Genomic DNA, 21,634 nt, shown 5'->3' with positions numbered 1-21,634 from the left:
TTTCACCTCTGCTCTGAATTTCTATGCCATTTAAGGATACGCTCCCCTTTTCTATGAATCTTTCCCTATCTCTCTAGACAAAACTCATTGCTACCTTATTTCTCCTTCCACAATTCCTTGTTGACATCTTCACAAAGTTTTTTTCTAATGGTATTATGTTCGGTTGATTATGAATGTCTTCCTAACATTTGTGAATTCCTTAAGGGCAGGGATGTGTCATCTTCGTCTTTGTTTTTCTTGGGCCCAGAAGCACCTGCCACATAGTGAGTGTTTGTAGCAGAAACTGCTAGTTGCTTTTATTCGTGATCCCATTTGGAGTGTCAATGCACTCACCTAAAAGATGACATTTCCTAGATTCTTTTGCAGCTTTGTATGTTTATGTGATTAAGTTTAGGACATTAAAATGTACCTGTAAGTATTATATAGGACATCCTGGAAGTCTCCTTAAAATAGAAAGGCAATACCCTTCTCACTCTTCATCTCTACTTCTACCTAGAATGCAAATGTGTTGTTGTAGCTTAAAAAGGCATACTGAACAATAAAGGATCTTGGGTCCCTGTTGACCAGAAAGGCGCCGTACTAACTCGGGTTTCTCTACTGCCAGACTTCTTTTACCCTCAAAAGAAACATACTATTACTAGCTTTTTTTCTGTTATACGCGGCCAAACATAATCCAGACTGATTCAGGAGCCAATAAATGATTTGATTTTTGAATGTGAAGAGACTCCAAAATTCTGTGATTTCTATTTTTTTCTTACCTATCAGCAAAATTGGAACAAGATTTACCATTTCATTATATCAATTTATCATCACAGGTTCCTTGAAACGTTTATTTCTCTGACCTTTTTACTTGAGTTTTGGTCCATCTTTAATTGACTTTGCCTATATTTTATTAATTTTATAAAGTTAATTCAAATTTGTCAAGATATAGGTGGGATAAAATTATAAATAAATCAACCTGCTATTTAAGGTGTAGACAATCAAAGCTGAAAGTCTACGACTGGAGAGCAGTAGAATCACACTTAAATACTGGAAACTCAGCTCTGTTTTCCTCCAGCCTTCACCCCAGGGAATGCAGGCTTCTTTCATTCAGGGGTTCTCAACATCTTTTTGCTATGACACAATACGACCAGGCACAGACCCCCAAGGGAAATTGAGTTTTGGTAAATGAGTATAGCAGATACTGGTGGGGAGGCTGAGTAGGAGAGAGAGCAGGTGCGAAGACTGACTGTTGAAAGGTGTAAAATTAAAGAATAGTGGCTTGTTATATGGGTAGGGAGTGCTAGGCTGAGGGATGAGAACTCAGTAGCCGAAGATCACGTGGCTAATGTTTTAGCTATGATTCTTTCAATTTCAAGCAATAGAAGATAACTGATGAGCTTAAGCAAAGAAGGGGAGAATTTATCAGAAAGCTAATGGTGTTGGCTCTGGCACCCATGGAAGAGTTTCAGGGGCTATCTATCAGCTTCTTAATATGGAAAGTGAGGACCGACTTCCCACAGACCACACCCTGTCACCCTACTCCCTACCCCAGCTTCTCAATTTTCTCAATGGATGATGTTCCCTTTTCTACACAATTCTATTATCCCCAGAGTTACTAAATGTCTCATTTTTCATTTGCCTGGCTTTCCATATACTTACTGCTAATTCAGTCTCAAACTCTCCTCTCTCCCACAGAGTGGTATAAATTTCTCAATGTATTCAAATGCAGTGAATGTTCCATCAGTTTCATCATCTTGAAGAAACCTCTCCCAGTGCCTCTGACTTGATCCAGTTGGTAGAGACTGCTCTCTAGGCCTGCTATATAGGGTGGTCATGTCGTCTCACTTGGCCATTATCCAGGGGACTCTTTTCTGCACACATATCTAAGAGTGGGGCATGGAAAAGTTAATTGGAAGCCCATGTGCATATGTGGGGCAGGTCAACTGGGAACTTCACTGCAGAGTGATCTGGCTGGGCCAATTCATTGGGAAACCTCCAATGTCAGTATCTGTAGGTCTTTTTCTTGGCTTGGTCAGATTTCTCAGAAAAGTTTTTTCTTGTCTGTTGCGTAGAGGGAATGAGTCTGCCTGCCAGTGTTCTGGTTGCAGAATGGGAAAAGAGAGATGGTGGTCTCCTTATTCAGTATGTAGGCTGTCCCTACTTAAACACCCTGTTTCCAATGGGACACCTATGCCCTTCACTGCAGTTGATGTCTCCCAGTCCGGAAAATCTGTTTTATCCTTTCTTGATAGAAGTCTCTAGTGTCTTTTGCTGGGGTGGAGGAGGGACAGTCACTCATTAAGGACAGTGGGGGAAGGACTAGGGGTCTGATTGCTTCTTAAATAGACATTTAATCAGTCTTTCTGTTTTCAAGTCCACCTTCAACCTTACTTCAAGTAAGTGGTACCTGGTGTCTCTAATATCAAGACTTTTGGAAGTTCTGTGATGGTAATGGACTGTGTCTTGGTTTTTCACACAGCCAGTTTAGGATTCAGTTGTCTCAGGTCTTCTAACACAGTGATCACTCAACCACATGTTTTCCAGGCTCCAAAATTTTGTTGCTGTATCTCCTCCCAGGTTCCCTATATTTTTGGTAATATGCCTTTTTACAGATTCCTCTGCTGTCATTTTAGTGGATTTCAGGAGAGAAATAGTGATTTCTGCTGACTTTTTGTTTTAAATTTTACGTAGAGAAATACATTTGACTCTCTCAGACAGTAGTCCAAAAACCCTGGGGAAGGGAGCATTCCTCCAGTTTGAGTCAGGTAGGGATCCTAGATCAATTAATTTTGGCAAAGAGAGTAGAGCACCATGATTGGTCTGAGAGTAGACCCCTGTCCCGACCAGGACCAATAGCGTGGTGGGGGTGGGGGCGGAGTCATATCTTACTCACTTGGCAGCTCCCCAGGTCATAGAGAATGGGGAAGGACAATCTTTAGGAAAGGGCTTTAGAAGGATGGTCCCCCAGGATCTACTATAGCTAGAAATAAAAGGTTGAAATCTGGGACTCTTTTTGTTTTCCCCATCTTGTTGGTCAGTCATAATGAAGGCAGAACTGAGGAGGAGCCAAGAGGAGAAAGGGCCCCCTCGCAGCTCCTGGAGTAGGAGTGGGGTGTCCACAGGAAACTTCTGAATCTCTTCTGCTACTGAATTAGATGACAGAGAAGATGTTCACACACACACAAGCTGGTGCAGGCCGAGGGACACTGGGGACGTCTCCAAGACGACACCGAAAGAGAAGGCCAGGGAGAAACCCTGACTTGAGTACCTGTTGTAAAAGAGGCCCAGGCTCATTTGTCCTCCTGCCCGCGTCCCTGTAGTCCCCCACGTGATAGGGCCTGGGTAGAAGCCATTTAGGACCTGAGAGAAAACACAGTCTGAGAATCTGGTCAGAATGACCCTCTCCTAAGAATTTATTTTGTCTTCCTGGGTTGACAGAGATGTTCTCAAATGTCTAATCCTCAATGTTCTGTTCTTTTCTCTCTCTGCAGATTCAGCGATTACACCTACATGAGTGTCTCTAACTCCTTCACTCTTGCTTCATCTCTCATAACCCCAGTCCCACACTTCCACTTCCCTGAGGTAAAGTTCCACTTTGCTGTCTAAACAATGCTAGCCCTAAAGCTCACTGTTCCAAATTGACTTCATCCTTTTTCCACATCCCAGGCTTTAAACCTGGGGATGATTTTCAATTCCTGCCTCTCCCTTGGCACAGGTACCAGTTAGTCACCATGGCATAGTCACCGCTGCTGGTAATGGCTTTCACACTCATCCATTGTAGCTGGCTGTGAGATGACAGTGGGTGTACAACCTGTCACACAGATCAGGCAGAATGAAACTCCAGCTGGAACAGGCTGGCCGTCAGCATGGGCATCCCTTACAAACATCTAAAGTGGTGCCTAATGGTGGTGATGGGATGATGGGACAAGGTCAAGGGCAATAGAAGGCAATGAAGAGATATTGTTAAGGTCTGTGCCAGATTCCCAGGGTAAGAGGGGTCAGACAAGCAGAACGAGTGTAAGAACTGGAGTCATGAGCCAAGAGCAGCCCCAGGAGCTGAGTTGGTGGGGACTCTTAGGACAGCATGAGAGCCCTGACTGGCTTCTAGGGACAAAGTTTTGCTTGCCTGGGCTGAGGGTTAGTTCTCCTTGGGAAGGCCTAGGCTCGTGGAACTGTGTGCCCCTAATGCATTCCCTCCTTTCTATCCTCCTGCCTTCCCCCCAGCTCAGAGTGATCCTTTGCCTGGAATTTGAGAATGGTCTCTCTTAGCAGTTTCTTCACTTGTTATCAGACTGTTATGTGCGCAGCCTCGGAGCTGCTGGAGTGGGAGCAGCTAAGCTTCATTGTACTCCTGCTAGGGCCTTTTGTGGATTTTATCACTTTTATCCTGGCAGCAACACATGAGATAGATGGTGATATCTGACATTTGCTCAGTGCTTTTGGTTTTTGTTTTATTTTCATGAACACTAACTGTCTCCTTACTTTCACCTGTTCTCCCTCTAGCAGCCCGGCCTTCCAAGCCTCTCAAGTCAGCAGCCCCTCTGGTCCACAGGCCTCCCTGGCAGCCCCTCCCTTCCAGGGTCCCTCACCCCACTGATGTCCTAACACTCACCATAGAACAGAGCCTGAATTCACAAGCCAAACATGGCAAATACTTCCTGTTCTCTGAAATAAATCATCTCCCCCTTGTTCCTTCTGCCTCACTGAACAGGCACAACTCATACCTTCTGAAGCCACTGTCCCTTCTTATTACCCTATTTTCGGAGAACCTAATCATTCTAGGCACTCTATGACCTTTAGAGAGAGACCTGCCTTGCTGAAGGGACCCTTTATATAAAAGACAGAATGGAAAGATGGAGCAAGGCTTACCCCAGAGAAACTCGAAGGATCATAGAGGTGGGGGTGGGGAGGAATTGGGAGGTGAGGATGACAAAGGAAGTCGCTGCCTTAAGCTAGAGTACTGTGCACTCTGCATTTCACAGAGGGACGGTCTCTTTTTGTCATTCAGTTGTAATTTGCAACACTGTACAGTTCACGGGCAAGGAACAGAATGTTTCGCTTAAGAATGATTCTGCCCTGGAGAGCCAACCCACAACCTTGCCCTTCTGAGCAGGGGCATTAACTGAGCCAACTGTGCAAGAAAAAAACTAATGAGGGGCAGGCTTGCAGGTCAGTGAGTTCGGTGGTCAGTGATGTGTGTTTGTCCAGCTAGCAAACTTCAGGACCTTGGGGTGCTTCTGGAAGAACAGCATGACCTCTGCTTCTCTCTCTTGATTAGTTGACCACTGCTGAGGGGCTGGACAGAGTCCAGCTCAGAGTCCAACCCAGAGCAGGCATCAGAAGAAGTATCCTTGACCCTGTCCTTGAGATGTCCGTAGTCTAGTTGTGGCCAAGAGACATTTAAGAACTTAAGGTCATTTAGAAGTGAAGAGAAGATATTAGGGAGGTGGGGTGGTGGTATGGGAAAACCAGGGCGCCGCAGCTTCCTATGTATCCTTGAGTCTCCTTAATATCTTAGCTCCTCAGTTTTTCTATAGAAGAAAAGAAGCCAATGTCATCTGTCTTGTTCACTTCTGCCTTGGGCACCCAGTGAAGTCACAGGTAGAGGGGTAGTGAAGGGGAGAGAGAACTGGAACGTAGGCCTGCTGTGGGAAGTTTATCTCTGGTCACTTCCTGTCCATTCTCAAGGACTGTTCATAGCTGGGGAGTTTCTCCTTCCTCTTCCCAAGCAGAAAAGTTAAGATGTGACCTTGCTATATGAGTTCTGATAATCAAAAATCTAATGGTTAATCTAGCGTCTCTCTGGAAAGATATACAAGAAACGGGTAACACTGCTTTTATCTGGGGAGGAGAACAGGGCAGCTGAACGAAAGGTGTAGAAGAGACATTTGTTTTTCTCTGTCTTATGCTCTTTCATACCTTTTAAATTTAATACCATGTGATTGTAATATCTAATGAAAAACAAATATACTTCAAACTTAGAAATGATTCTAGTGGTTTTAGGGATTGGTTCAAAGTTGGGGCAGAGCCAGGAGCTGGCTTTACATTGGGTTTTCTCCTTTAGATCCCCCTTTTCTGACCATGAGGGGTTGGTGAAAAGATAGGAGAATCGACGAACAGGTTTGCAGTGCCCTGCAAGCTGCCCCTTGTGTGGCCCCTGGAGCTAGATGTCTCATCTCTGTGTCTTTCCAGCGAGAAGGGCACACCTGCCTCTCTCCTTGTCTCCAGCTCCGCCATAGGCTTTCCTGCCAGGCCTGAGAGCTCATGTCAGGAAGGGGCAATTGCAGTTGGCACAAGCTGTAGCTTCCAGCACAGGACACTGTGTCCTCGCCTGCCTGTGAGCCTGGCAGCTTGAGCTCACCACCTCAGAATTTACGTCAGCAACAAAAACAGCTGGGAAGGTGGGCAGGGGTCATGAAGATGTGTACCTGCCCACCCAAAAGGGTCAGGCATGGCTGAGGGAAAAGGGAAGGCTCAAGCTAGAACGGGGCAGACGATGACAAAGGCCTCATTCAACCTTGGTATCAACAGGGAAGCCAGCATCGGCCACTGCCACTGGTCCTGGGCCAGAACTGGAGGGCCCAGTCCTGAAGCCTGCCTCAGTCCCAGGCGGCAGCCCCAGCCCAGTTGGTGCTAGCCCAAGGTCGATGTGACCAAGGAGCCTTTGTCTGAGTGAGCAGCTGAGGCACCAAGTGGGTGCTGCAACCCCAGAGTTCCGAGTACCTCCCCCCAGATCTCGATGTTCCCCAGAACATCTCCAGGCCTTCCCGGGCAGCCTTGGCCCCCAAGCCTCTACCCCGAACCATAAGTCCTATTCTCTCATCCTCCTCCACCTTCTCTCCCTTTTCCCTGAGAAAAGGTCCTCTGTCTAAACTGGGTCTTCAGTGACAAGCAAGCCTGCCTCTGGAAGCCTCTTTCCTGTTCCATGCCTGCCCGTGAGACAGGACTGAGGCAGCATGAGGCTGTGGGAAGACTATGTGAGCATGACTCCTGGTTCTGACATTTAAACTCCGGGCCTCAGCTTCTTCATCTAGGGCCTCCCAACGTCACAGTGTTGTAACTAGGATCACCTGAAGCAGAAATTAATCAGGAAAGCACGTGTTATCCATGTTATGTGATTATTATCTATTTTAGTAAATAGAAGTTGAATGGATCCTCATCCTGAGCTGATGAGACTTTGAGGGTCCTTGAGAAGATGGTAGGGCCCTGGCATTCCCACCTTGGGCCTGGGCATCGAGAGTGAGAGGTGACGATAGGTGGAGGAAGGTCTACCCTTCTAATGGATAAAAGACTTTCCAGGGCCATCCGACTTCTTCCTGAAGAGGAAGTGGGCTGGCATGGACAAAGCCTGAGGGCCGAGGGGTGCCCAGGCCAACTATTTCCACTGGACAGGTCCCCTGGAGGCAGAGCTCCAAGTCTCAGCACTGCCAACAGGCTGCCTGTGTAAGGAGACAGAGTTGATTTAGAAATGCTCAGTGCCACCCCAGCCCCAAGCAGCATCTGCTCTCAGAAATTTAGGTGGCCCTGTTCTGCTTCCAGAAGGAATAGTGCTAGAGAACTAGGCAGGCTGAGGCAAGGGGAATGAACAAATGTATTTTCTAGGGTGCAGTGGGGTGCAAGAAACTCTCTGTGCTGGAGAAAGGCTGAGCTCACACACCCCAGCCTTGCATCAGCTGCAGTGCTGGCTGCCAGGCCCTGGAAATTAGGCAGGAGGATCCCAGGAGCCTCCTGGTCTTGCTTCTTGCTCTCAGGAAGAGGGTGACAAGGCGAAGCAGTCAAGCCTGGGGCTCCTCAGGCCCTCCATTTCCAGCTCCAGCTTCCAGCTTCCCAGGCAGCGAACGGCACGTGTGATCAAGGGCAGGGACAACTGAGGGCCCTGGGAGATCACAGCCTACTCAGGGGCGCCTTGCTAGAAGCCTTCCTAAAGTTGGTGGTGTCTCCCAGGTTCATTTGGGGACCTTGGGGCTGGTTCCTCTCTGGCCCCTGATGTTACCACTTTAAAAATGACCCTCTGCTGTAGACCTATCTAGAGCTCTCCTGCTCTCTTTCCACAGGGCCCTTTTCCATGGCTGCCCTTCAGGTTCTTCCTGAAATGCAATGGCACTTACGCCCCACACCAAGAGAGCAGGAAACCCCATAAAGCCAGCCCCCCCCACCCCCCGGTGGGCCTCAGGGAACAGAACGATCAGACCTTGGAACGATTCTGATTTTTAAAACAAATATTATTTGTTTTACATTGAAAGGTTTACATTGTCAGAAGTGATGAATTTGGAATATCAAATCCTGTGCTGCTATCCTGCCAAGATCACATTAATGGAGTCAGTTCACAGTATACTCCACGTGGCGAGATCTTCCAAGCTGCTTTAGAAGTAACAAAAAAGAACACGGACGTTTTTAATATAGAGCCTGTTTGTCTTTTTTTGTTGTTGTTATTGTTCAACTCGGGGTTTGCAAAATATTCTAAGTGTGTGTGTGTGTGTGTGTGTGTGTGTGTGTGTGTGTGTGTGTGTGTATAAAAATCATGGGGTTAACTTCTGGCTGGTTTCCTTTCACTGTGGGGTTTTGTTATCTGGTTTTAATGGTAAATGTGCCCAGCCACCCGATCCCAGCACTGTACAGTATTGTGGTTACACTCACTCTAAGAATAGTTATGTTGCATTTTTATTGGTAAAAACATGTTAGAAGCAATGAATGTATATAAAAGGCTCACTAGTAAAAAAAAAAAAATGACCCTCTACCAACAGCTGCAGGTGCTACAGACATGCATAGGAAGTGTACCCTGGAGACTTCCAATGTGGCCTTTCATCCCACATTTGATTTATTAATGATTCATCTCAGGGTTGAATGTAACAAGAGGTTCACAGAGGGACTCCTGGTTCTGTTGCTTTTGCCAGAGCCCAGCCCCAGTGTTTGGGGTTTGACCGCATCCATGAGAGCTGCCAGGCACTCTGTCTGTCCCTAGATCCCCTTGGAGTACAAACGTGTATGTGCATGGGGTAGAGGAGTCTGTTCCAAGTGTAGGTTCAGTGACAATTCCCCCCATCTCCCCTCTTCCCAGAGCTTCTCAACAAGGGCGCGTGCAGTTTCCAGGCACCTTGGAGGATGCCCATCAGTCCTCCTCACTCTCTGGCCAGTGCTCTTCTGCCGGCCTTCTGCTCCACGGCCACTGGGCCCGCTGTCCGTGACGTCCTGAGAGCTGAGCTGAGGGTCGTGGCGAACTAAGGAGACCTGATAAGGGGCTGGAGCAGAGCGAGCAGGCTGGGGCGTGGGGACACAGGGCTTGTGGGGGTCCTGGGGCCCAGGTCACCCACGACTAAGTGCAGCTGGCCTCTCCTGGACTTGGTTTCCCAGTCTCCCTCAATTTCTTTACACTTGCAGGCCTGACCCCCAGCCAAAGTGGTACTAGAGAAAAAAATGTACATATCCCCACTCCATTGTAGACTCCTCTCCCCTCCCTGGGCCTTCCTTACTTTCCTCCTCTGTAATATGAGGAGACAGGACAAGATGGCCGATGGCTCTTGGCTCAGGTTTTAAAAGTCTGTGACACCATTCTTCGGTCAGAACCTTCGACACTCACTCCCTACCAAGCCCCCTTGGTAGTGTATGTTCTTGGGTTTTTGCCCCTGGTCTCTGGCCTCTATCCTTCTAACTTCCAGGCCTGCAGTGAGGTTGGAATCTACTCATTAACTCCCGACAAACACCAGGCTATTCAAAGCCCACATTTGCCTTTATAAACTGTATCTTCCGGGTTATCATTTAATCCAGAGTGCACTGCAAAGGGGTTGCTTCTCCCCAGGGAAAACACAGAGCTCAGCAGAGAGGGCCAACCTTGCGGGGCTGAGCAGGGAGAGTCTGGCAGGGTGGGGACAGAGACTGTCAGGGAGGCAGGCCAGGCTGTGACAGAAATAATCTCAGGCAGCCCCAGGCCCCAGGCCCCAGGTCCTGAGGACCGTGAAGTATTGGAGCTGGAAAGGCCCTCTGAGGGCCAACCACCCTGGCCCTCCAACCCCATTTTAAAGATGAAGTCTAGCAAAATCAAGACCTGAAAGAAAGTATAATAATACCAAAAAAGAAGGAAGAAATTGATTTTCCTTTAAAGGATGGTCCTTTGCTTCAGAAAAACTCACTCTACAAGTTCTATTTTTCTCTGTCAGACCAGTGACATCATCGCGATGGGCCATGGTCATTCTGAAGAGATTTGGAAACTACGATCCCGAAGCCCTGCTGGCTACACTCCTTTCTCTCCTAAACCAGATTTGCAAAGCAGAAAAAGAGAACATAATTTAGATCCAATGAGATTTTTAAATGACCTCAGGATCTCCATAAACAGTCACTGTGGCCATCAAGGCAGCAGGATCACAGTCGCTCACTGTGGGGTGCTGGCTCTTCTCGTGTCCTTGACACGAGGATTCTGGGATTATTGATTCTGGGAAGACAGTGAGTGTGCTGGGCTCTACCCTGGTGAAGGGCTGTTTTTTATGTCCCCTGACTCAAGGGTCCTTAGAGAGTGGGAGTGAAGGTGGGAAGGGGGCCCATCGGTAGGTGTGAAAAAGGAATGAGATGCTCATTTAGTACCTGGCACAGAGGATGCACTCAATAAATACTTATGGTGTGTGGTATAGTTTATGGCAGATCTAGAGCCAGCCAGAAAGTCTGATTTCTGGTTCTACTGCTAACTCTGTGCTTTAATCACTCTAAACTTCAAGGACACGAGTGCCTGTACCAAGCAGAAGTCTTCTTTATAAATATCAGAAGCCATACTCCCACTAGTTTAAACCAAAAAAGAAATTTCTAGCTCACACAGCTGGGAAGGGCATGACAGCAAAAGCCAGGACCTTAGGGCAGGACCCAATGCCTCCAAGACTATTTTTCTCATCTTTGCCTGACTTCTGCAGACAGGCTCCATCTATGTGGCAGGGAAGATGGCCATTTGCAGTTCAAATTCAGGTTTGAAACTGGGACTTCTCTCTCTCTCTCAACAATAGATCCATCTCAGAGGAGACTTTGATTGGCCTTGCTTTGGTCCTAGCCAGACCTCAATCACACGTCTGGTCCCATGGTGGGGGAAGTGGGTGGTGGTACCGGTAGGAGGGGAATGGGAAAGCCAGGTGGGCAAACAACAATCACAGTACCTATAATACCTAAAGGTCACAGGTGTATGTGTGTGTGTGTGTTGGGGAAGTCCAAGTCACCAGAAGCCCCCGAACATGGTGCACGCAGATGGGATCACAACCAGGCTGGGTCTCTTCACGGTTAGGATTATTATCAGGTACAAATCATTTGGCTTCACTATATGTCAGGCTCTGTGTTAGGCTAAGTATAATTCAAACATATATATCATTTCTCATTCTTATAAACACCCTAAGAAGTAGGTATTATCAGCCTCATTTTAAAAGTGAAGAGACAGAGGTTAAGTTCATGCAGGCAGCGAGTAATCGAGCCAAATTCAAACTTGGGTCCCTTGGACTCCAGAGTGCAGGTGTTTCCCAAGGTCAGGCCTCTTTAGAAACCAAAGCTGAAAGCTCGCTAGATGGTTGCATCAAGCCCCGAGAGCACACTCTGACCACAGCAGATGTGGTCTTACCAGAGTCCAAAGCCGTAACCATGGCTTTCATGCCCTTCCCATTAGACACTTCCTCAGCTCCCCGAGTCCTACAGGCCCTTCCTAGACAACAGAGACAGGTAATCACTCTCAGTAACATATGGGCTTCTTCACCAAATGGCATTTCTCTAAGACTTGATCCCCCAGTTGACGACCCTGCCTGGAACTTTCTAGAATCTTGCCTCCTCGGTGAGAGGAAATGGGAATGGGGTGTTTGGAGGGACACTGGCATGATAAAAAATAAATAAATAAAATAAAATAAAATAAAATAAAAAACAATGGATTCATCTCACACCTGAATTAGAAATATCTGCAGCCCCTAACTGGTCTCCCTGCCTCTAGCTGCCCTCAGCCTATTCAGCACTGCACAGCTAGAGTAATCCTCCTAAAATACCATTCCTCCTGCAGCCACCCCTGCTCAGATCCTCAAAAGCCCTCCTTTTCCCATGCTCATTATGGTGGCCTCCTGGGCTCCTCCAGACCAACCCACCCCCCACAACTTCTCCAGCTTTCTCTCTCACCACTGCCCCTCACACTTGGTAAGGCAAGAGACTTGAAATAATAGGATCGCATGAACTATATATGGTTATTTTAATTAACTAAAATAAATTATTATTAAAAATTCAGTTCCTTAGTCACACTAGTCACATTTCAAGTGCTTGATAACCTCTTGTGGCTAGTGGCTACTGTACTGGGCAATGTGGGTATAGAATGTTCCTATCATCACAGAAACTTCTATAGGACAGCACTGGCTTGGACTTATCTCTTACAAAGGAAGCCCTGATCAAGGAATTATCAGCCTGTCCAGGGTGGACTTGACTCATTCGATAACTCAACAAATACTTGGCACCCACTATATTCCAGGCTCTGGGCAGTAGGAACAGTTGGTCCTTCCTGGGAGTGAAAGTCCATTGCTAAGGGGTGCCTTAAGTGCCTGAGCCCAGGCTGGGGAAGCTTCCCGGAAAAGGGGACAGCTGAACTGCAGGCTGAGTCCCTCTCCAGATCATGCTCTTTTCGGCATTCACGGTCCCTTATTACAGGTTCTCCCCTACTGCCCCAACTGCTTTCTCTTTTTTTTTCCCAGGGAGGGAAGGAATAGAGGCCAGTTCCTTGAAGTTAGTCCCCCAGATGGGACAAAGCCAACAGTCCTTTTGCGGGCCTCTCCACCCAGGTCAGGCTGGGAAAAGTGTAGAGAAAGGCCACTCCCATCCAAGGGCCTGAGGGAGCTAGAGCAGGCTAACAGAGCTGAGGGAGGCTATCTTGGGGTCTCCCCCTATCGCCCACCCCATCTCTGCTACAGTCCCTCGCTGCTAATTCCCTCCACAAATACACACACACAGCAAGGCCAACCCTCATTCAACCCTGTGCCAGCTGCCCCATCCTGCTCCCCTTCCTGCTCCCCTCCCTTTCAAGCCCTGCCGTGACTTGAAAGTGGCAGTTCATTGACCCCAATGCATACTTATTATTTGGAAGAAAAGAGCTGGAGTACAACGCGTCAGGCCCTGAACAGCCCGGCCGCTTGAGGCGTAAAGCCTCACTTAAGGCTCCTGACTCTCGGAAAACTGCGTAGGAACGATCATCTTCATCTTGTAACAGAAATCAAGATTCAGGGAGGGTAATTTGCCAGAGCAGCAGCAGCGAAGGAAGCAACCTTCAACCCCTAGACCGGAGATCAACCCCCGACCCCCTGCCTCGCACTTGTATTCCGCAGGGTCCTCGGGCCGTTTCCTCCCCGTCTCCCTGGGGCTCCCGCGCTCCCGGCCTGGGTGTGACCCGCTACCTCCGCCCGGCCAGAGCACGGACTCCTGAAGGAGGCAGAGCCAGGGGCCGGCGCGAGTAGGGGGTGTGAGCTCTCGGTGCCAGCCAGAGCCCTAGGCGGCCGCAGAGCCGCCCTTTGTTTCTGCGGAGTCACGGTCACATGGCGCTTCCGGCGCCGGATGTTCTGGGCGCCGTGCCGGCCTGGACGCCCCGCCTCGGGTCTGGGGCCCTGAGCCCTGCCACCCGCTGGGCCTCGCGGGCGGTGCCCTGCAGGCGTCGCGCCCCGACCGATTTTCATCCTCTGGAGCGCCCAAGCTGAGTTTTCCTTCCAGCTCTGGTGCGCCCAGTATCCACTAGTTTCCTGGGACCCGCCTGTCTCCCCTGCTCTAGACCACCTGTCTTGTTCAGAATTAGGGGTACACGAGGGTGGGGGACTGGCATAGGTGCAACAGGCAGCTAGCTGGGAGGCACCAAGTGAGCAAAGTCAGGCGCCTCCCTCCCGAGGGGGTCGGGGGTGGGGGGGACACTGTGCGGTCAACAGGTCGTGGACAAGTACTTAAATCCATTCTCATCAGGAACGGATGGCAGAGACAGTACTGACCTTCCCTCTTTCCCCGCCCCCATCCCAACAAAGCAAAACGAAAACCAGCGACCCTGGGGCTGGCCTCCCTCCTCCTCAGCACAGACCACCTAAGGGCAAAAGCCCCAGTCACTGGCGGAAATGGCGCTGGCCCTTTCTACCCTGGCCTGGCCACTAGGGCTCTTATCGCCCTCAGGCTTAGTCTGTGCCCCGGGACACTTGAGAACCTTGGAGCCTCACAGTTAACACCTATGCTTCACTCAGCAAATTCAAGAATTTATTCAACAAATATTTATTGAAAGCAAACTACCTGCTGGGTAGCCAAGTCTCTCCCAAATGCCAGCTCTGTGTTCACCCCCTAGAGAATGTGAGAAGATTCTCTTTGTGACCCAGCAGAGCCCATGCTGTCCCTGAGAGGCTCAGCTTCCTGGAGGAGGCCTTCATCCAGAGCAGCCTGGGAGGCCCTAGTAACAGTGGACACAGCCATTCCTGGGGCTGGGAGTGGGGGGCCCTCGCTTCCCAGCCTTGGAGATACCTCAGGGAGTGTAGGGCCAGGTTCTAGGTGAGCATGGGATGGGGTCTTGGGGACCCTTTCTGTCTCTGGGCAACCGTTCTTTCCCTAAGCCTCTCATCTAGGCCTGCAGGGACTTGGGCAAGGGATGGGGAGGGTGTGGAGGGGTGGAGTCCTGGGAGAGGAAACGAGACCGTCCAAGGTGGATGGGGCAAGAAGCAACTGATGGGGCCAGAGGCGGGTGTGGAAATCCACCGGGGTGTCAAGGCTTGGTGGGGAAGAGCAGACAGGTTAATTGCCGGCTGCCATTGTGTCTGTCCACAAGAGTCAAGGGTTGCTGCATGTAGTGCTGGACCATGGCAGCCACGGAAGAGAAACGCTGGGCAGAGAGGCAGGACATCTATGAGTCCCTGGAGCCTCATGCGGAGAGAAACTTCCTAAGGGAACTGCAGGCATCTGATGAGGGGCTCGTTGCTATTTTTGTAAATATTTTCCTCCCTGTTTGTCCCATGAGGCTCCATTGCCATTTTGCTCCCCAATTCCAGGCCTTGTGCACCTTTCCTGCCATTCCACCCGTGGGCATGTTGTTGGCCAGACTCATCTTTCCAAGGCCAGATGGAAAAAACTCTGGGGATGTGCCTCTGCCCCTGTCCTCCAGTATGGGTGACCATCTCTGGTCTGCAGGCCAGCATGTGCTGGGAGCATGTTGAGTCCTGGCACAGACAGGAGTCTGGACTATTGGGGCCCTGCCCTCCTTTCACTGGTTCATTACACGTACACCTAGGTGCCGTGAGGAATGAGCCATGCAGGAGGAAGTGCCTCTCCCAGAGAAAGGTAGACCTCTGGGAAGGGACTCAGGTCTCTGTCCGCTATCATTTCCACCCACTCCAGAAGACTATGGAATGTGGGATTTTCCCTATGTAATTTTAGTATATGTGCTGTCAAAGCAAGCACAGTTTTTCCCTAGGCAAATACTCCTGGCTGGGCCCCGGGTACTTCTCCGCTGTCTTTGTTACCCTTAGTCCCCTACCTCCTCCAGCACCCACCTCCTCGTGGTTCCTGCCCTCCCGGCCTAGGGCATAGAGGCGCCCACCATCCAGCTGGCGGATGGGAATGTTGAAGACCCGGCCGTGGAGAAGCACTGCCAGGGTGAAGGGCTGGGAGCCACGAGGTCCTGAGCTGGGGCGCACGGTGTAGGCCCCATCCTGTAGTGGAGACCCATCCATCAGCCTCATCTTCAAATTGTCCTCCCACAGCCCTGACCCTCGATAGCCAGATGCTCCCCGCCCCTTGCCCTGCTACCCCTGCCTGCTCAGCCAGCCACAGCCCATGAGCAGAAGGGTTTCTAAGAAGACCTAGAGGCTCTGTGGTTGCCCACCTTTTGGCATCCAAGCAGGGCACTCTCAACAGCATGACGGTCACAGTTCTCTGAGTACCACGGCTGACCTAGCAGGCTGCTGTCCTGTATGTACACACACACACACACAGGTGCTTAGAGATGTGTGTGCTGGGGCACTGGGTAGGGGGTGGGGAACAGAGAACCCAGGGTAAGGTTATTGGTGTTCACAGTTGCCTTCCCCAGACCGAATCTGTACAAGCAGAACAAAGAAGTGTCTGTGACTGGTGCCCAGCACGGTGCCACACACATTTTATGCATACTCCTTGCAATGGTGGACACCAGCCCAAGAGGCTTCCCCACAGGCCTCTGCCCCCAGCCCTCTCTCGGCCCTTCCTTACCTCAGCAGCTGAGTTGCTCCCAATGGGGGCTACAGAGGAAAGAGAGGCTCTCCCTCCTGCTGGAAGAAGCAGATTATAGAGCTGGGCATGGGAAGGGAATACACAAGGAGGACTGGGGCCCAGCTGCAGGGGTGGGGGAAGTTGGGGGCGGTGCGTGCACAGGCCGTACATTGAAAGCAGAGCACCTGGTGCTTCACCCCTCCTCTCTTGGTCTTGGGCCTGCTAGGACCCACCAGCTAGGCCACACGTGACCTCCAAATGAGGGGTGATTGTGAGGTATAACCTAGGAGCTTCCCACTTCAGTGCAGACCCTGGAAAATGCCCAAGAGGGTCCCCTCAGGCCTGCTCTCAACTGGAGGCATAACTACAGGCACCCCCTCAGCAAAGTAGGGCATGAGAGGTTGGGAGGGAGTCTGTGGCCTGCAGGGCTGTGGCTGGGGTGGACCCTGGTAAGACTGCCCTGGTTCGTGCTGAAGATGCTTGTACTCACCTTTAGAGGTGACATTCGCTGCTCCCTGGGACACAGGAGGTCTGGTCAGAAGAGACTAGGCCTGCTTCCCCGGGCCCGAAGCCACACCCTGAGCCTCCTTCCCTCCCACCCAGCTCACTTTCCCCCTCACCACCAGCCTCTTACATTCCGAGGTTCCTGGGGGGCTGTGGTGGGCCTGTGGGGAACAAATTGGGGAATGGCTCAGGGTCTAATTCCCTCAAAAGAAAGGCCCAGTGAACCCAGAGGTCCCAGGGGCTGGGTAAGCCTGAGTGCACACATCTCTCTCTCTTTCTCTCTTACACACACACACACACACACACACACACACACACACACACACACCCATGTGTGGGGTAGGGCACTCACCTGGGCACTGCTGATGTCCTTGGCAGAGGGACTGGGGGCATCAGGACTTGGGAGTTCAGAGTCTGAGGCAAGGCAGGGACTGAAACAGGGGCAGGCTGGGCTGGGCAGGGAAGCAGGCAAGGACACCCACACAGGCCAGGGAGTGGCCAAGGACAGCAGCAGAGCTTGCTGCTTCTCTGCGGCCTGGGCTTTCTGGGAGTCCTTCCAACCAGGCCGCAACAGCTGGGAAGCCCCACACAGCCCTTGTTCTAAGAGGTCCCCTCCTTCATTGGCACAGTGGGGGTCAATGGACCAAAGGTAGAAGTGTGCGTTTGAAGGCAAATTTGTGTGGGTGGAGGTGGTGAGAGAAGACACGGTGCGAAGATGGAGCCAGGAGAGTGGGTCATGCCGAAGGCCTTGGGATGGGATGGATCTGGGGCAGAGGGAGATGTTCACCTGGACTGGGCTCACACTCCAGGTAGATGTCCTCATCAGGTTTCTTTGGAGAACTTGGTACCTAAGGTAGGGAGGGTGTGTAGGACCAAGGGTTTGACAAGTGAGTGAGAGGGAGGGGAGAGCCATCACTGAGGGCTGTTGACACCTCACACCTCCTCACAAGGTGGACCTCTTCTGGGAGCCAGCTGGAGGGTTAAAATTGCTCCGTTGCTGAGAAGGGGGCACCCCAAGAACACCTTCCCCTTCAGAGGTGCCCACAGGCCCCAGCTCTCAGAGAACGTGGGTGTCCAGCAGGAGCTCTGGGCAAGGCCCTTCTCAGTAGCCCTGGGTGGCACCCTAAGGACAACTGAGTTTACCCTGCCTGGGACCTGTGACAGACAAGGAGGGACTCGGCTCTGGGCCTTTTTTCTCAGTTTCCGGGACATTTCCTGGCCCTCGCAAGCCCCCCACCCCAACCCTGCCAACTTCCTAGTCAGAACCATAGAGTGTGAGGGGGGATTGTGAGGCTGCTCACCACTTGGGCTGGTGCAGTCGGCTCTGGAAGGAAAAGGAGAGGCCCACCAGACATGAGCACAGGGAGAAAGGAACTGAGTGAAACTTAGGCTGGAAGAGTGAAGTTCCCTCCTTGGAACTTCTCTGAGAGTATCCTTGGAGCAGCTCTGAGGCCCTGGTAGAAAGCCGCTTTCAACGGTGTTGCCTTACCTCACAACCCCAGGGTGTTACCTGACTTGACCTCCCGACTGATTTGCTAGGCTTGGCTCCAAATGACTTTGGGCTGTTCCAAAACTACCCTCAAGGTCATGAAGGTTTACCAACCACTGAGCATGTAAAAATAAATGTGTCTCCAGTTAGCTGTCTGACTTTGGGCAGGAGGAGGCTGCTGCTCCTGGGGCCACTTTCAGACAAAAACGAGCTGGCTGGGGTTCCTCCCTGGTCTGACATCCAGGGTTCTGGGGTCACAGGCCTTCAGGCACTTACCATGGGGGACAGTCTCTGGAAAGTGGTGGCAGTAATGACATGGAAGAAATCAGAGACTAGTGGCCAAAGGGGCTCCTTTAATGGAGGATAACACCCAGATGTGTCTCATTGGTGAGGGCCTTCTGGGCAAAGCACGCTAACCTCAGACCTCTTCCCCTGACCCAGAGACCATGGTGAACTCTGCTTTGGTGTGATTTCAGGCAAAGCATTTCATGTCTGGGGCCTCGGCCTCCTCCTCAACTGCCTGCCTTAGTGGGGGGTCCACAGGTAAAACTGAGGAACAGCTAGGGGAGTACAGTAACCAGGCTTGGCAGGGAGCTGATGTAAGGCAGCTCAGCTGTACCCTGTGGGACCAGATCCCGCTTCTCAGGGCAGGGAAGTGGGAGGGCCCTGGACAGAGAAGATGTCCCCATTACCTCGCCTCCCAGAGGGCCGGCTCTGCTTCACGGCCCCCTGCAAGCTAAGTGCTGCCTTCAGCTGTGGGCACAAGGGGTGGTGAGGAAGAACTGGGTAGGGTCAGGGTACGGAAGGGAAACTGAGTCATTGGGAGGGCAAGGATGGTAGGGCAATGTATATCTGTGCAGCTTCAAAAAACACTGCAACACAAGAGTTAAAGTGTAAAGGAGGCGACTCTTCCCTCTGCTTCGCTTCCGTGGCTCGCTCTTTGTTGCGAATCTCTCCTTGTTCTTCTTTTTATTCCAATAAAGTATATGATGAAAGTGGTAGCTTTCAAAGCCTATAGCAGGGTCTTGGCTGGAATGAGAGCTGGCCCCTGAGCGGAGGGATTTCTTCACTCTCTAGGCAAGGAGGGGGCCTCGTCCTCAGGGTCCCGAGAGGGGCCACCAAGCTAGTTTGGTTTTCCTTCCCTTCACCTTCCCAGCTCAGGCTGGAAGGGTGAATCTTGGGTGATACTGACCTGGAGGGTGAAAGGACCAGGCCAGACAGGTGGGAGGAGCGAATGTTCACAGGACTCTGGTTTCTATTGCATCTAATTTTTCAGGGGCCTCTTGAGTGCAGATGTGGGGAGTGCAAATGAGATGCCTCTTAGATTTACTCACTGGGAAATGGTAGCCTGGGGTGGGGCTTGCCGGGATGCTGTTCACCATCTCGGACCGGGGCTGCAGTAGTGACTTAGACGCACCCAGGGGGGCAGAGCGATCTGGGAAAGACCCCAAGGTTTGTGAGTCACTGGGTTCATCTCACTTAGGTTCCCATTTTCCTCCCGCCCCCACCTAGCCTCTATTTCTTTCTCCTTCCACTCCCAGCTCAACTGGTTTCCTGACAGCCCCGTCTCCATGGCAACTGGAGGCGGCCAGCCTCCCTGCCCCCATCTGCCCCAGCCTGGGGAGTCGTGGGGGTGGGATGCCAGCGGGCTCTTCTGGCACCCCTACCCTCGCTCTGAGACGTGCTGGGATAGCAGAGAGGGGACGCCAGGCCCCAGTGACCAGGTTGGGCCTCCTTCTTTCCCACTGTTGCCTTGGTTACACTGCCCCTCCAGACTCCTCTCTCCTTCCCACCTCCTTCCTTTCCTCTCTCTCTCTCTCTCTCTCTCTCCCTCTCTGCTCAGCCAAAAGGCACCAGCGACTGCCAGCTGAGGCCTTCCCCGGCTGCCCAGCACAGATGAAGAAAAAGCCAGGCCTGCACCCTCCTCCCTTGTCCGACCACCCGACCTTTCTGCCTCCGCTTCCCAGCCCTCACCCAGGTACAAAGAGTCCTCCTCTGTGCCAGGAAGGGGGGCAGGGGCTCGATTGAGGGGCAGAGTCTCACAGGGGGGCAACTCGTATTTATCTTCTTCTTCCTCCTCCTCCTCCTGGACCTCTGGGAAGGGGTGCTGAGCACAGGGAGGATGGAAGAGGTGCAGGACGGGTGGTGGCATCTGCCTCCCGCTGTCCCCACCCCAGGCTCAGCTCCTGGACTTACCCTGTGTCTCCAGGTCCCTGGAGCAGGCAGAGGAGATGGGTGGGGGGCATCTGTTCTCCAAACTGGGGAGTCTGGACAGGAGACTGATGAGACTGGCCTCGTCTCTTCCCAGCCCACCCCCTCTCTAGCACAATGAGTTACTCATTGAGTTCAGCTCAAAAGAACCATTCACGATGGGCCTTTCCGACACTGCGGCAAGGCCAATGACATAGGCATTTTGAAAACAAGGGTGCCTCCCAGCTAGCTGCCTGTTGCACCTATGCCAGTCCCCCACCCTCGTGTACCCCTAATTCTGAACCAGACAGGTGGAAGAGCTAAGCCCCAGTGACTTAGCAGTGCTGGGCTATGATGGGCAGGAGGTTCTAGAGCCACTGATGGGAGACTCAACTTTCAGGGGCCCCTCTTGCCTACTGTATCACTTACCTGCGCATCTGAGGGGTGGAAGGGGTGGACCCAACCTGTAATCAGACTCTAGTCAAGTCTGCTCGGGGGGCCCTTGAGTTTGTGTCAGCCAGACACTGCACAACTCCAGGACGTTCACATCCATGACAATGTGAAGGGAGCCCCCTGGAGTTGTGTCAGCACCCTGGGTCAGGGCAGCAAGAGGAAGACTCTGGGGGCAGAGCTAGTGCCCATGGGTCACAGCTAGATGAGTTGGTGCCCCAGGGAAGCAGTAGTGGGGGAGCCCTAGTGCTCACAGAGGGCGGAGGTACACGAATGGTCTTACTAGGTGTGCGGACGGGGCCCAGGCACAGTCAGCACAGCTCCAAGGATGGCTGCGCCCAGGAGTGGGGTGGCACAGGTGGAGACAAGAGAGGAAGGCAGAAGGAAAGAGAGAAGCTGAGTACTCACCTGGGTTTGCTCTCCTGGAGCTTGTCCTGGAAAGAGACAGGGAGGGGCATAAGGGGGTAGTCAGTGCAGCTGGATGCCTCTCCCTCTCTGTAATCCTGGGCCCCCAGGGGTAGGCAGGTCTGTGCACTTGGGGTGGCCCCAGAACCAAGTCTCACCATGGCCAAGGTGAAGGAGCTATCCCTCCCTGGAGTCGAGCCTCTGCTACAAAGGGCCTGGGGACAGGGGCCCTATTGTTCCCATCATTTGCATCTCACAAGCACCTGAAAGGTGGGCCTACTGTGGCCTCCAACCCCAGACCAACTTCCCCCATGCCACGCCCAGGACTCAGCCCCAGCTTCCCTCACAATGCCTTCCATGGTTATGGTCTCCAGCCCCTCCAAGCCCTCTGGAGGAAGAGCTCTCTCCCCTCCAAGCCCAGGCTTG

General features: G+C 51.6%; 1 protein-coding gene and 1 long non-coding RNA gene across 2 annotated transcripts; one reads left to right on the top strand and one right to left on the bottom strand.

The window, feature by feature from the left end:
* The first annotated feature begins 3,372 nt into the window (after positions 1–3,372).
* Positions 3,373–8,386, top strand: LOC120594600 (uncharacterized). The gene is made up of 2 exons (XR_005650642.1): positions 3,373–3,564; positions 8,226–8,386. It is a non-coding gene; the product is annotated as an uncharacterized LOC120594600 (long non-coding RNA).
* Positions 8,387–13,816: 5,430 nt separating this feature from the next.
* On the bottom strand, positions 13,817–21,221 carry SH2D6 (SH2 domain containing 6). Its single transcript, XM_039852763.1, has 13 exons — positions 21,212–21,221; positions 20,783–20,817; positions 20,360–20,430; positions 20,138–20,270; positions 19,498–19,598; positions 17,462–17,522; positions 17,027–17,105; positions 16,805–16,835; positions 16,661–16,685; positions 16,171–16,226; positions 15,812–15,895; positions 15,480–15,638; positions 13,817–14,812 (listed from the first exon to the last, which is right to left on the bottom strand). The coding sequence occupies exons 5-13, from the start codon at positions 19,543–19,545 to the stop codon at positions 14,696–14,698; spliced, it is 660 nt and encodes a 219-aa protein (XP_039708697.1). The 5' UTR covers positions 19,546–19,598; positions 20,138–20,270; positions 20,360–20,430; positions 20,783–20,817; positions 21,212–21,221; the 3' UTR covers positions 13,817–14,695.
* Between the last annotated feature and the right edge of the window lie 413 nt (positions 21,222–21,634).

The sequence above is a fragment of the Pteropus medius genome, unplaced genomic scaffold (assembly GCF_902729225.1).
Source record: "Pteropus medius unplaced genomic scaffold, Ma_sr-lr_union100, whole genome shotgun sequence".
Lineage (NCBI taxonomy): Eukaryota > Metazoa > Chordata > Mammalia > Chiroptera > Pteropodidae > Pteropus > Pteropus medius.
The sequence above is the reverse complement of the archived record's forward strand: the minus strand, read 5'-3'. Positions and strand labels throughout refer to the sequence as shown.

Bases quoted from the DNA above. Each gene is read 5' to 3' on its own strand.
- SH2D6 (XM_039852763.1), bottom strand. From the start codon at position 19,545: ATGGTGAACAGCATCCCGGCAAGCCCCACCCCAGGCTACCATTTCCCA. The intron at 17,523-19,497 runs GTGAGTAAATCT...TCCCTACCTTAG, and splicing joins CCCCAGGCTACCATTTCCCA to GTACCAAGTTCTCCAAAGAA. The intron at 15,896-16,170 runs GTAAGGAAGGGC...GTGTACATACAG, and splicing joins GGAGCAACTCAGCTGCTGAG to GACAGCAGCCTGCTAGGTCA.